At 42.2% G+C, this 13,802-nt stretch overlaps 3 protein-coding genes across 3 annotated transcripts; all 3 read left to right on the top strand.

The window, feature by feature from the left end:
- The first annotated feature begins 589 nt into the window (after positions 1–589).
- Positions 590–4,473, top strand: LOC114861624 (macrophage-expressed gene 1 protein-like). Its single transcript, XM_029161067.3, has 2 exons — positions 590–1,039; positions 1,313–4,473. Exons 1-2 carry the CDS (start codon positions 590–592, stop codon positions 2,936–2,938), a joined length of 2,076 nt encoding a protein of 691 aa, XP_029016900.1. The 3' UTR covers positions 2,939–4,473.
- A 3,220-nt stretch (positions 4,474–7,693) lies between these two features.
- On the top strand, positions 7,694–10,771 carry mpeg1.1 (macrophage expressed 1, tandem duplicate 1). Its single transcript, XM_029161066.3, has 2 exons — positions 7,694–8,251; positions 8,505–10,771. The coding sequence occupies exons 1-2, from the start codon at positions 7,802–7,804 to the stop codon at positions 10,179–10,181; spliced, it is 2,127 nt and encodes a 708-aa protein (XP_029016899.1). The 5' UTR covers positions 7,694–7,801; the 3' UTR covers positions 10,182–10,771.
- Positions 10,772–10,926: 155 nt separating this feature from the next.
- prf1.5 (perforin 1.5) lies at positions 10,927–13,780 on the top strand. Its single transcript, XM_029161068.3, has 5 exons — positions 10,927–11,455; positions 11,746–12,009; positions 12,089–12,360; positions 12,475–12,616; positions 12,683–13,780. Exons 2-5 carry the CDS (start codon positions 11,752–11,754, stop codon positions 13,568–13,570), a joined length of 1,560 nt encoding a protein of 519 aa, XP_029016901.1. The 5' UTR covers positions 10,927–11,455; positions 11,746–11,751; the 3' UTR covers positions 13,571–13,780.
- Positions 13,781–13,802: the final 22 nt, after the last annotated feature.

The raw sequence follows: 13,802 nt of genomic DNA, 5'->3' as shown, positions 1-13,802 counted from the left end.
TGCGCAGAGCATTCCTGAATTTCTCCTATAAAATACAATGTTAACTTTTACCTATTGTTTGGGAAAAATGCGGAAAGACTGACATTTTGAAATTGCCACTGTGGCCACAATCATTAGAAGTTTAGTTAACCTCAAACATAAAATTCACACAGGTTGCTCATTGAAGCTTTAGCATTCATAAAGTTATTTTTGTGATAACCATTAGGGTTTTGCTGGAACAAGATTCTTTAGCAGGGGTGAAACTCTGCTTTCACAGAGCAGAGAGAGATTTTGACAAATTAATGAAACTATTATTAAGTTTAGTAATTAGCCACACACACTTTCTGCAAAGCCTTTAGTTATAATTTTGTCAACTTTTAATGTTAATCAATTTTTTAATCTTTTTATAATAGTTATGTTTTTATTCTTGCCAACTTTTAATATTGGTCATGTTTTTATACTTTGTCAATGTGAAATGAAAGTGAAATCAGTTTGACTTTACCAGCTGCTTTACAAGATCTTCCAGTTTGTTTTATAGGCCACAAAATGGGAGGAGACACGATGCCTAACCTTTATTTAGCCATCTTATCATTCCATTCTATCAGTCACCATGAAGACAGCAGTCGCCCTCCTGGCTCTCTCTCTCCTCCATACCTGCTCTCCTGTTCCCGTCAGACATTCACCAAACTGGCTTAGACAATGTCGAGCTTCCACCAGCCTCTCCATCACGGCACTGGAGGTGCTGCCAGGTGGAGGCTGGGACAACCTCCGGAACATGGATATGGGTCGGGTCATGAATCTCAGCTACTTTCAGTGCCAGACCACTGAAGACGGACTCTATCTCCTCCCAGATGAAGTGTTTGTCATCCCCCAAAAGGAGACCGGCGTAGAGACCAACTCAGAGATCATCAGCTCCTGGCTGGAGCAGAAAAGCTCCACATCTCAGGCCATTAACGCAGACATGTCCTTCCTATTTGTGCTGAATGGAAAATTTTCTACTGAGAACCAGAAAATGAAAATGCACCAGGTCAAAGACTCTGCACAAACAGCCAGAGTGCAGGTATGAGTCTATTGTTTTTATTTGTATAATATATGGGAGAATGTCATTAATGTTAAACTTTTTATCAAAAGGTTCGTAACTTCATCTACACAGTCTAGGTAGACACATTCTCACAGTAGCAGTCTGTGGCTCTGCCAGTATCAAATTCTGATCAGTCATCTAGTCCTTGTTAAGACATACTGAGGTGGTTGAAAACAAAAACTGAAATTCAGAGCAAATATCAAACTGCCAATAAACAAGAAGACATACTAATAATAATCCTTTGCTCCAAAGGTTCGTAACTTCATCTACACAGTCAAGGCTTACCCAGACTTTGCTCTGGACGAACGTTTTGCTCAACAAGCCAAGGAAATCGCTGATGCAATAACAAACAACCAGACGAGGAACGCCGACTATCTCTCAGAGAAGATGGTTCTGGATTACGGAACACACGTTATTACTAGTGTTGATGCAGGAGCCGCTTTAGTGGAGGACGACTACCTTCGTTCTTCATATATTACAGAAAGCAAGTCAGACCAGACCACCATCAAAGCACAAGCTGGTTTAAACTTTTTTGACAAACTAAAGTTTGACATCAGCAGTCAAAATACCCCAAAGAGTTTATCTTCTAACCACACTTATCAAACCAACCTCCAGTACACTTTTATCCAAAGTCATGGAGGCACACCTTTCTATCCTGGCATCACTCTGCAGAAGTGGCAGGAAAGTATCACGAACAACCTGGTTGCTATCGATCGGTCTGGATTCCCCCTTCACTACTTCATAAACATCAACACCTTACCTGATCTACCTCAACCCACAGTTGAGAAAGTGTCTCTCAGAGTCAGTCAGGCCATAAAGCGATACTATGAAGTCAACACCCGCCCTGGCTGCGTAGACGTCAACTCCAAGAACTTCAACTTTCAGGCCAACGTTGACGATAGTTCCTGCGATGGTCCTGCCACAAACCTCAGTTTTGGTGGCGTCTATCAAGTGTGTATCAAGATGAGTGCAGATGCTGATCCACTATGTGATGCTCTGGCCCAGAAAAACCCAGAAACAGGCAACTTCTCTTGCCGTTCATCTTATACCCCCACTCTGCTGAGATCAGAAGTGAGACAGCAAGGTTATCAGAAGTCTGAGTGTTATGACCAGGAATATACGTGTAAGTTGGTTTTTACCTGTCATCGTCAGGTGTGTCAGAACAACTACTATGTTCGCTCTGCCCGAATCAACACATACTGGTGCTCTGTCAGTGGAAAGGCCCCAGAGAACTCAGGGCATCTTTTTGGAGGCATATACAGCTCGTCCCTCCTAAATCCTATTACCAATGCTAAAAGCTGCCCCCCAAACTTTATTCCAGTAAAATTTCTCTCTGACGGCCAGATCATCTGTTTGAGTAAAAACTATGAAACCGGTACCAGGTATGCAGTACCCTTTGGAGGCCTCTTCAGCTGCCAGTCCACCAACCCATTGGCAGGGTCTAAACGTCGCTGCCCTCCCAAGTTCAGTCAGCACCTTGCTACCGTGAGCGACGGCTGTGAAATCCTTTACTGTGTCCAGTCAGGTCTGTTCACAGGTGGAAAGCTGCAGCCAATCCGTCTGCCCCCATTTACTAAACCTCCACTTATCAGCATGCAAGCTACCAACACAGTGTTGGTGATGACTGAGGGAGAGCAGAGCTGGGTCAAAGTTGGACAAACCGAGATGTGGAAACCGGCCAATCAAGATGAAATCCCAAGAATTGTAGAAAAGAATGATCCAAAAGTGAACCTAATGTCCAGTGGAGAAAAGGTAGGAGTAGCTTTTGGGGTGATTGGCTTGGTGGTACTAGTCATGGTCATAGTAGCAGCGGTTCTGATAATGAGACGAGGCAGAGGTCGAGGCACAGACGAGACAGAAGTACTGGGATTGGATTAGACTAAATATTAGGATGTATTTGTTCCTTTTCTTATATACACCTCAATCTATAAATTTTTAAATCTCTCTCTTATTTCTTAATTTGCTTAAAAAAACAAGACAGAAGTGGTTTCAGTTTTTCCCTTCTGATGCTGAGAACCACAACACAGTGAAGGTAATGAAAAATGAATGTTATAAAATGCTAAGTGATTTAAACTGTAACTGATTGTCCTTAATCTTTTTAATGTTTACACTATTCCATTGTTGAATGTTACCTTTTTCTGCTTCCTTTGCTTTTCAACATTTTGCACTAAAAAAAAGCAAAAAAAATGTATATTATGTGTATATGCTCATTCTATGTTTTGTTTGCTTCTGGTCTTGTATGTAAAAACACCATTATACAACAAATATTTTGGTCACAGAACACAAAGGGATTCTTTCTTGATTGACCTAATCTTAGTCATTACACCCACCGGCAGCTTTTGTCATATTAGTTCTTTTTAGGAGGGCAAAGATAAAAACTATAAAAGCACATCACTAACTATGTAGGTTTCTTTGAAGTAATTGACGTTCTTTAGATAAGAATAAGAAAAAGAAAGCCTTTAATAGTCCCACAATGGGGACCTTTCGTCTCACAACAGCATAATACAGAAGAAGAAGAAAAATACAGTAGTAAAAATAACACAACCCCCAACCACCCAAACACTATAGTAACAAAACCGGATCACTGAAACACTGGAAAAGTCGAAGGCTGACGTCTCTAAAAGCGGCTCCTGTCATATTAGATACATATATATATATATACGACCCAGAGACAGGAATGTCGAGAAACAGTTTGATGAATGATTAAATAAACACAAAGGGAAACACAAACTAAGTGCGCTGCACGTGCAGGTTAAACAAGCTACCAACGACAAATAAGACACAACCAAAACAAGAAAAACCTTAACATTGGACACAGGAACACGATGAGCAGAGTAACCACCAGGGAACAGTAGGCAATGAACCAACAAAGACTGTTCAGAAACTGAGAGCTTAAATACAAGACAACGTCACAGTGATTTCTGGCTGTTCATTTTAGACATAACATCTCCATTTAACATGATGTACAAATGAGATAAAACTAGATGAAGCATTTCCAGAAGAAAAATGCACAGTAAATGTTTCCATGCTGACTGCATTGATGACAAATTGCTGAAAGTACCTGAAATATTTAAAACATATCTGAATATATTAAAACAGCTAATCGAGTTTAAGTGCTATAGGAATAGTTGTAGAAAGTTGTAGAAACATTTAAAACAGCACAGACAGTAGCTGCGGAGGAAATAGTTGAATTTTATATTTAGAAAAGTTGGAGTATTAGAGAAAGCATGCATAGGTTATTGCTAAACAGTAAAATAGTCTTATTAACTAATCATAATAACTTAATAATAACCAGTCAGAAGCAGAAAAAGTGCCATTTGGGCTTAAGATTGGATTGGTGCTTTTAATTTAAAAGTATATGGAGGATGTGTGTAAGTGTGGTGGAAATTTCCCATAAAGAGGCAGATGACAGAGTTGTCTTTTGTGTAATTTATTATAAAAATAAAGTAAAATAAAAATAATGGGGAAAGCAAATCAAAAGCATGGATGTTGATCGTGCACATCAACAAACCAAAAACCAGCTGGGGAGATCAGTGCACACACCACGAAGGTGTGATGCAAAGAGCCCACGATCCTCAAGTTGCTTCTGCCTTTTAACCTCTCTGTCCGACTACGGTGGAATGTCTTTCTAACCCAATCAAATTACATACACCATCTCCTCCCTGTCGCAGTGTGTGTGAAGATATTTACATTCTCACACCTGCATCGCTGACGTCCAACTATCTGTGAGAAAGGAGCACCAAGTCTCAAAAGACAGAGACACAACTCCCCGACCTTGGGTTTGGGAGCTAGAGTTGAGAGTCTATTAGCCAGAGACAACCATTGAACAATGTAGGTGAAATGTCAAATACATAGAGTAAGACAAAACATAAGATATTAATTGCAGAACATAAGTCATAAATCATATAATAACTGCATAGAAATAAGGAAGAAACATTTTTTTTCCCATAACAGTAAGCCTAAATAATCTGTAAAATAGTGTCATTACCTAGTCATAATAAACCAGTTAAAAGCTGTAGGTTCATGGGTCAATCTAAATTGCCCGTAGATGTGAGTGTGTGTGTGAATGGTTGTCTGTCTATGTGTTGCCCTGTGATAGACTGGGGACCTGTTCAGGGTTTACCCCACCTCTCGCCCAAAGACAGCTGGGATAGGATCCAGCACCCCCCGTGACCCCACATGGGAACAAGCGGTAGAAGATGGATGGATGGATGGATGGATGGATTCAAAGTAATATGTGCGTAAATGATTGTCTCTTCATTCTTAAATATTAGCTGCCATCGTTTGGGTCAACCTCTATTGAAAGTTGGTAAAGCTTTCCCTTAAGGTCCAGAAAACGAACCGAATATCTGAGAAATCATGCTACATATGCTGCAGCTATGGGGGCCATGCAATAATAGGCAGTTGGACCCATTAATTAACAGTAGGGATTGTTTGCTGCTGCCATCTACTGGCTTCATGATACATTGAAGCTTTTTATCAGATTTGTACACTCGAAGTCAAAGGCATCAATTGCTCTACCTGGCCAGGTAGAGCGTAAAATAAATAAAGCTCAACCTATTACAATGAAAAAGATCATGCATTATTCAAATGAAAGCTTTTTGGAATCAAGTAAAATTATTGTAGAAAAAATATTCTAAATCACAGTAATACATAAAATTAAATGTATCTATGTTCAACTAACCTTGTCTCTTTCTCTCCAGTAGTGTGCTTCTCCCCCGCTCTCTCTCTCTCTCCCCCACTCTGTCTTTACCTATAGGTATCGTTGGACTCAAAGTTTGGTGTCTGTGATGGGCAGCTGCAGATCCAACCATCCTGCCTGTGTCCAGTCCCTGGTCCAACCATCCTGCCTGTGTCCAGTCCCTGGTCCAACCATCCTGCCTGTGCTCTGTTGTTGCTTGTTGTTGTTGCTGTGCTTTTCTCTGTCTCTCTCCCCTCACCCCAACCGGTCGAGGCAGATGGCCGCCCACATCCAGTCTGGTTCTGCTGGAGGTTTCTTCCTCGTTAGAGAGGGAGTTTTTCCTCTCCACTGTTGCTGTCAAATTAAATGCTTGCTGTATGTGGGATTTGTTGGGTTTAGTTGTAGTCTTAAACCTTACTTTGTAAAGTGCCTTGAGATAACTTTGTTGTGATTTGGCGCTATATACAGTAAATAAAATTAAATTGAATTGAAAATTGAATAAAAATGAATTGAATTGAATTGAATTATTAAATGATAGAAAATAAATAATGTAGAAAGTGGTAAACCAGTATTTCAACATTGCGTGTTCTTTGTTTTGGATAAATGTGCAAGTACAGTACCCAGTATGTTTATAGACGCCAGGGTGCTTGTATTTTGCTGGAATATTTCCATTTAATGCTATATTTATGTTACAACTTTATATATGAGTCAAATTTTATATTCTTGTACAGTAAGTATAGATATAATTAACTCACATTATGACTTAACTTACATTATGACTATAGAATTAACATTTGACAGTATATGGTTTAAAAGAGCTTAACCTCATTCATTATTTGACTTTACTTTGCCATAATTTTAAACATTACCAAACATGACGATTACAATAGAAGAGTATTTTATTAACTTGATATGTCCTAAAAAAAACAACAACTTGATATTTCCTTATTGATTCATGCATGCACTAATAACCTATATAAACAATGACAAAAAGTTTCTGCTGTTTTTAGTAATCAAGTGTACTAATGTTTAACCTTGGTTTTACTGTGTAGTGACTCAGACACACATTTTTAGGACCTTTCCAGTGATGATGTAATGGAATTTCCCACAAAACATCCTACCTATGTTTTATTGTGACAGAACCTAAACAAATACAATAACCCCATTTAGTAGAATAGAACAAGCGTCGCATAAAGTATGAAACTAACATATTTATGGGCATTCTGTTTCATTTTACATTTAACCTCTGACAGTCTTTGTCTAATTGTTTTGGGCCTGCTTTGCAGTTTTAGACTACACTCCATAGCAACAGTTGAGTTATTTACTGAATGACATATTGACTTTTGGTCTATTCATCAGTTTCCTGATATTTTGCCTTCACAGATGTACACTCGTGATTGGAAAACGTGCAAAAGCCAGTTCCCTTCCACAGACCTTGTTTTCACATCTCTTTTCTGTTTGCTTTGATAAGAGGAAGTCAATAAACAAATCGACTTCTACCTAAAGCTTACAAAGGTATTTCTGTGAAACAAAGCTCTTCCTACCATATGTACTTTACCTAGTTCCTTTAAGCTGTGGTCGACTGGGTTCAGATGAAACCTAGACTACGTATGAGTTTCCCCTTCTGATGTCACCCATCTATTATGGACAGTACTGTAGCGTCATAGATTTTTTAAAAAATTATTTTCATATTTTAAAACATTTTTATGATACAATCAGAAGCTTACCAGCAAAATAAAATATGAGGTAAATTCTTAGAAAATGCTTTTTTTTATAGTTACACTTTCTTTTTCAGACTAGGTGATTTCATGGTATTACCAGGTCTTAACCATAAGTTGCAGCTTACTGTTCCAGTGTTATATTAAAAAAAAGAAATAACATTTATATGAGTTGCCGTTGTTGTTTATCAGTAGTTAAGAGTATATGTATATTAATATGTTTCAAAAATGCTGAAGTGAAAGCAAAACATTTCCTCTCCCACAAGATGCTTCTGCTTCAAGAGGAGGAGGAACTTTAAACCCTATATTCAGTCATTCTAGTTCCCTTTTCTACCAGTCACCATGAAGACAGCAGCGGTCCTCCTGGCTCTCTCTCTCCTCCACACCTGCTCTCCTGTTCCCATCAGACGTCCACCAAACTGGCTTAGACAATGTCGAGCCTCCACCAACCTCTCCATCACGGCACTGGAGGTGCTGCCAGGTGGAGGCTGGGACAACCTCCGGAACATGGACATGGGTCGGGTCATGAATCTCAGCTACTTTCAGTGCCAGACCACTGAAGACGGACTCTATCTCATCCCAGACGAAGTGTTCATCATCCCTCACAAGGAGACGGGCGTGGAGACCAGCTCAGAGATCATCAGCTCCTGGCTGGAGCAGAAAAGCTCCACATCTGAGACCATTAACGCAGACATATCCTTCACTTCTGTGCTGAATGCTAAATTTTCTACTGAGAACCAGAAAATGAAAACGCACCAGGTCAAAGACTCTGCAACTACAACTAGAGTGCAGGTATGATTTCAATTCTGTCACATATAAAACTCAATAGCTGTACAATATATATAATTTTTCTATATTTTTAGATCTAGATTAAGGAGACCAATTATTGCTATTTCTGGTTGATAAAGTAATAATGTGAATGATGTAGTTAATATTCAATAACGACGCACTGAAGTGGTTGAAAAAAAAAAACAGAAATTCAGAGCAAATGTCAAAACAGCCAATAAACAAGAAGACATACTAATAATAATCCTTTGCTCCAAAGGTTCGTAACTTCATCTACACAGTCAAGGCTTACCCAGACTTTGCTCTAGACGAACGTTTTGCTCAACAAGCCAAGGAAATCGCTGATGCAATAGAAAACAACCAGACGAGGAACGCCGACTATCTCTCAGAGAGGATGGTTCTAGATTATGGAACACACGTGATCACTAGTGTTGATGCAGGAGCTGCTTTAGTGGAGGACGACTACCTTCGTTCGTCATATGTCTCAGACAGTGTGTCAGACCAGACCACCATCAAAGCACAAGCTGGTTTTAACTTTTTTGACAAACTAAAGTTTGACATCAGCAGTCAAAGTACCCAACAGAGCTCCTCCAGCCAAACATATCAAACCAACCTTCAGTACTCCTTAATGCAAAGTCATGGGGGCACACCTTTCTATCCTGGCATCACTCTGCAGAAGTGGCAGGAAAATATCAGGAACAACCTGGTTGCTATCGATCGGTCTGGATTCCCACTTCACTACTTCATAAACATCAACACCTTACCTGATCTGCCACAGCCCACAGTTGGAAAAGTGTCTCTGAGAGTCAGTCAGGCCATAGAGCGATACTATGAAGTCAACACCCGCCCTGGCTGCGTAGACGTCAACTCCAAGAACTTCAACTTTCAGGCCAACGTTGACGATAGTTCCTGCGACGGTCCTGCCACAAACCTCAGTTTTGGTGGCGTCTATCAAGTGTGCATCAAGATTAGTGCAGATGCTGATCCACTTTGTGATGCTCTGGCCCAGAAAAACCCAGAAACAGGCGGCTTCTCCTGTCGTCCACCTTATACCCAGACTCTACTGAGATCAGAAATGAGACAACAGGGTTACCACAAGTATGAGTGTTACGACCAGAGATATAGATGTGGGCTTTTCCATCTTTCACACTGCCATCGTCAAGTGTGTCAGAACAACTACTATGTTCAATCTGCCCGAATCAACACATACTGGTGCTCCGTCAGTGGAAAGGCCCCAGACAACTCAGGGTATCTCTTTGGAGGCATATACAGCCCGTCCCTCCTAAATCCCATCACCAATGCTAAAAGCTGCCCCCCAAACTTCATTCCAGTAAAATTTCTCTCTGACGGCCAGATCATCTGTGTGAGCAATGACTATGAAACCGGTACCAGGTATGCAGTACCCTTTGGAGGCCTCTTCAGCTGCCAGTCCACCAACCCATTGGCAGGGTCTAAACGTCGCTGCCCTCCCAAGTTCAGTCAGCACCTTGCTACCGTGAGCGACGGCTGTGAAATCCTTTACTGTGTCCAGTCAGGTCTGTTCACAGGTGGAAAGCTGCAGCCAATCCGTCTGCCCCCATTTACTAAACCTCCACTTATCAGCATGCAAGCTACCAACACAGTGTTGGTGATGACTGAGGGAGAGCAGAGCTGGGTCAGAGTGGGGCAGACCAAGATGTGGAAACTGGCCAAACCAGACGAAATCAAGGCGATTGTAGAAAAGCTTAATCCAGAACTGAATGAGATGTCCAGTGGAGAGAAGGCAGGAGTCGCCTTTGGGGTGATTGGCCTGGTGGCACTGGTGGTCATAGTGGCGGTCCTGATGAAGAGACCGGGCAGACGCTCTGGGTTTGGAGCACAGAGAGGTTATGAGGAAATACGCGGAGAAGTCGAGGAAAATGAAGTCGAGTACGAGACGCAGCAAAATGAGGCCTGAACCGTCCACAGCACAGCAGCTGCAGAGAGTCAGGGCGTTTTAACGCATTTCATCTTTTCACGCCTCGATTGTCAGCTTGGAAACCACTGTCGGATGTCGTACCGTAATGGACAATTTCCACATTTAAAAAAGAAAATAATCTAATAACCACAGTAATGCTTAAAAGCACAATGTGCACTTTAAGTTGGGGTTAACTTGACAAAACTCAATACTCCTAAATCACAGGCACTAACAGCAGAGGAAGCTGACCTTTAAACCCAACAGAAGAAAAGCAGAAGTGCTTAGTGAGTTTACAGTGAACCAATGGGGGCCTCTTGAGGCAAATGTGCAAATTGTTTAGAAATGCGCTCATATAAAATTAACACTTTGCTTCATAGCCTGTGCATAAAATTAGGATTAGATTAATAGAAAATGCATTCTAGAGCTCAAAGCGCTGCATTAAACCAATGAAGATTCATAAATGTCAATCATTTCGTCTGTACCGTACATCTTTAATAATTAAAGTATTACAAAACAAACCATGTATGATGACTTTCATGCTGTATACACAAATAAACAAATACTCACATTGGAAAATAAATCTCTGTATGTGGCGCTGAAGTAAACATGCAGACAACTTTATCTTCCCTGACCTTCCAGAAAACCACCAACATTCCAACCTCATCCATAAACAGACAAGGACAAAGCTGACAGCTTGGTTTTGGTAAGGTTATCAGCTCACAGACAGGCTGATCACAGTATGCAGACAACACAGACGCTCACACATGCATTTAAATTTATACCCACACATCTCTCATTTCCTGTAAGACTGCTCACACTAATATCTATTTTCAGTCTCGTGACCAGACAAAAATCTCCCTCTGACACACATGCGCACACAAACACAGCTGTGGGGGATTCAAAGAGCTGGATGTGGATCTGAAAATGAAAACAAAACCATTCATGCTGAGGAAATTGGTCAGGGTCATCGGGAGAGAGAGCGCGCGTGGGGACGAGCGAGAGTAATAGGGACACAAAGGAAGATACACAGCCCTGAAGCAGGGAAACTCCCTCCTCCAGAGCAGAGGCGGACAAAAGATCGCAGCCAGAGACCCGTCAGCGAAGCTCTGTCGATCCAGATTTCACTTACAGCGGCACAGTGCTCCAGTCAGTTTTCAGGTCTTTTCTTACAAAGAGCCGAGCCATCGATGGGGTTGGTCCAGAGTGAAAACTCAAAGGAAGCATTTCATTAAAGGGAGGGAATCTGCAACAATAAACAGAAACAACCTTCCAAGGTAAGACTGGGTTCATTCTATGGTACGTTTTTAGTGTTGACAACATCTGTCAGGATTACTCCAGTTTATAAAGCAGGACAGGATTAGAAGCTCTGCAGCATTAACCCTGCAACACAGAAACACAGAATTCATCTGCTGTTGTGCTTCTACTCACTGCTCAAATTATTCTTCTGCTTCTACTCTATATATAATACAGTACAATGTAGCAAATGTGTCCTTAAATAAATGTGCCATTTAAATCCAGACTCGCCGGTTACATTCCCACCATCCGTGTGCTGTGGTGCATTTAGGTAACCATGCAAACACGAGTACATCAACAGAGCAGCCTCCTCCTGTTGATCTTGGCCGTGGATTTCTGCGGGGTTCAGGGCTGTTGGACTGGCTCCAGGCCAGAATGTGAGAAAGCTGCTTTTGTCCCAGGACACAACCTAGCAGGCGAGGGCTTCGACGTGGTGCGCATGCGCCGAACGGGGGCGTACGTCATCAACGTCAAGGCTCATCTGGCCGACAACCACACCTGCACCCTGTGTCCCAACCGCTTCCAACAAGGAAAGGTTGAAATCCATTCAAGCTTCTTATCTCTCTTCACTCCCTCGCGTCCCCACCAACACCCTGCCGCGTTTCTCCCCTCAGGTTCAGAGGCTCCCGGCTTCGGTGCTGGACTGGCGTTCCTTCAGCCACTGCAGTAAGCAGCTCTCCAGTGCGCTTCACCACTCTGTAGACTCCCTGCTGCGCAGCTCCAACTCCCTGGTGAAGAACAACTGGGGTCTGGGTCTGAGCCTCGACAGTATTGGCGAGGCGGTGCTGGGAGGAAGCCGCTCGGACCTGGCCAAGTTCGCACGGTCGCAGCACAGTGTGGACAAGGCCACTTTCGCCATTCATGAAATCAGTTGCACTTATTACAGGTAAATGGGCTAAGAGGAATGTGCTAGCGCTACTCAACTCCGAGGCCTTGTAGTGGATTTATGGTCAAGCTTGTGTTCTCAGTGTGGACATCCACATGCCCTTTGCTTTTGCAGCTACAGACTGGCTGACCATCCCCAGCTGAGTGCAGAGTTCATAAAGCATCTGAAGAGACTCCCTCAGAATCTAAACACAAGCCAAAACAGAGCCCTGTACAGACGACTTATAGACACCTATGGAACACATTATATCCACCAGGTCAGAGGCCTTTTCACTTTATAGACTTTATGACGTTTATGACAACTGCTTCATCTCATTTCCTAGGTGCAGCTTGGTGGTAAGGTGAGGCGCATTACTGCCTTCAGGACCTGCCTGGCTTCACTGAAGGGTTTCTCCGAGACTGAAATCAAAAACTGCCTTAATGTGGAACTGCGGATGGCTCTAGGCTTCCTTCCTGCCAACGCCTCGTTCTCCAACAAGTGCGACGGCCTCCTGAAGGGCAACATGAGTATGGGCTTCTATCAAGGCTTCATGACGCATAAGATTGAAGTCATTGGAGGAGAGCGATACTTCCCAGACATCCTGTACCAACAGGACCCGTCTGAGGCCTACCACAGCTGGATCAACAGCCTCCAAGACAACCCAGACGTGGTTTCTTACGCCATCTTCCCTCTGCATCATCTGGTGGATGACTTGCAGATAAGCACTAATCTGAGAAGCACCATCACAGATTACATCAAAGAGAATCAGCTGCAGGAGGATCATCTCGGATTCAAGAACTGCTCCCCAACTCCCAACCTGGACAACAACTGCTGCCCTTTAAGGGCTGGCAGGGGAACCCTAAAGCTGGAGATCCACAGAGCTGCAGGTCTGAGAGCAGACACCTTCACAAAAACTGACGCCTACGTGAAGATCTTCTACAACGGCATGTACGAGGAGACAGACACAGTGATGGACGACAATGACCCAGTGTGGAACGCCACGTACGCCTTTGGTTCAGTTGAACTGGGTCAGGCCTTAAGGTTTGAAGTGTGGGATAGAGACGTGTTCTATAATGACGTAGCGGGGAGATGCATGGTCTTTCCTGAGCGAGGAACTCACTCCCTAAGCTGTCAGCTCAGCAAAGGAGTTCTCTATTTTACCTACACCATCAAATGTGACGCTCATCTCACCGGCTTCAGATGTGGGCGATACTCCCCCAGTGCAGAGTAGGTTTTACATTTAACTGAGTTAATGTGTTTTTAACCTTTTCTTGAAGTAGTATAATTTTAAAAAAAGAAACTAGTTGTTAAAATTTTGGATGCTATTATTATCCCCTTGTTTTACATGGAACATTCCTAAACTTTTATATAATTGTATCTTATAGGAGTTCTTAATTTGATGGTCTATTATTGATTCAGTAATAAATAACCAGAAATGGTGTCCATGTGCGTTATTGCATATA

This window comes from Betta splendens, chromosome 9 (assembly GCF_900634795.4).
Source record: "Betta splendens chromosome 9, fBetSpl5.4, whole genome shotgun sequence".
Classification (NCBI taxonomy): Eukaryota; Metazoa; Chordata; class Actinopteri; order Anabantiformes; family Osphronemidae; genus Betta; species Betta splendens.
The sequence above is the reverse complement of the archived record's forward strand: the minus strand, read 5'-3'. Positions and strand labels throughout refer to the sequence as shown.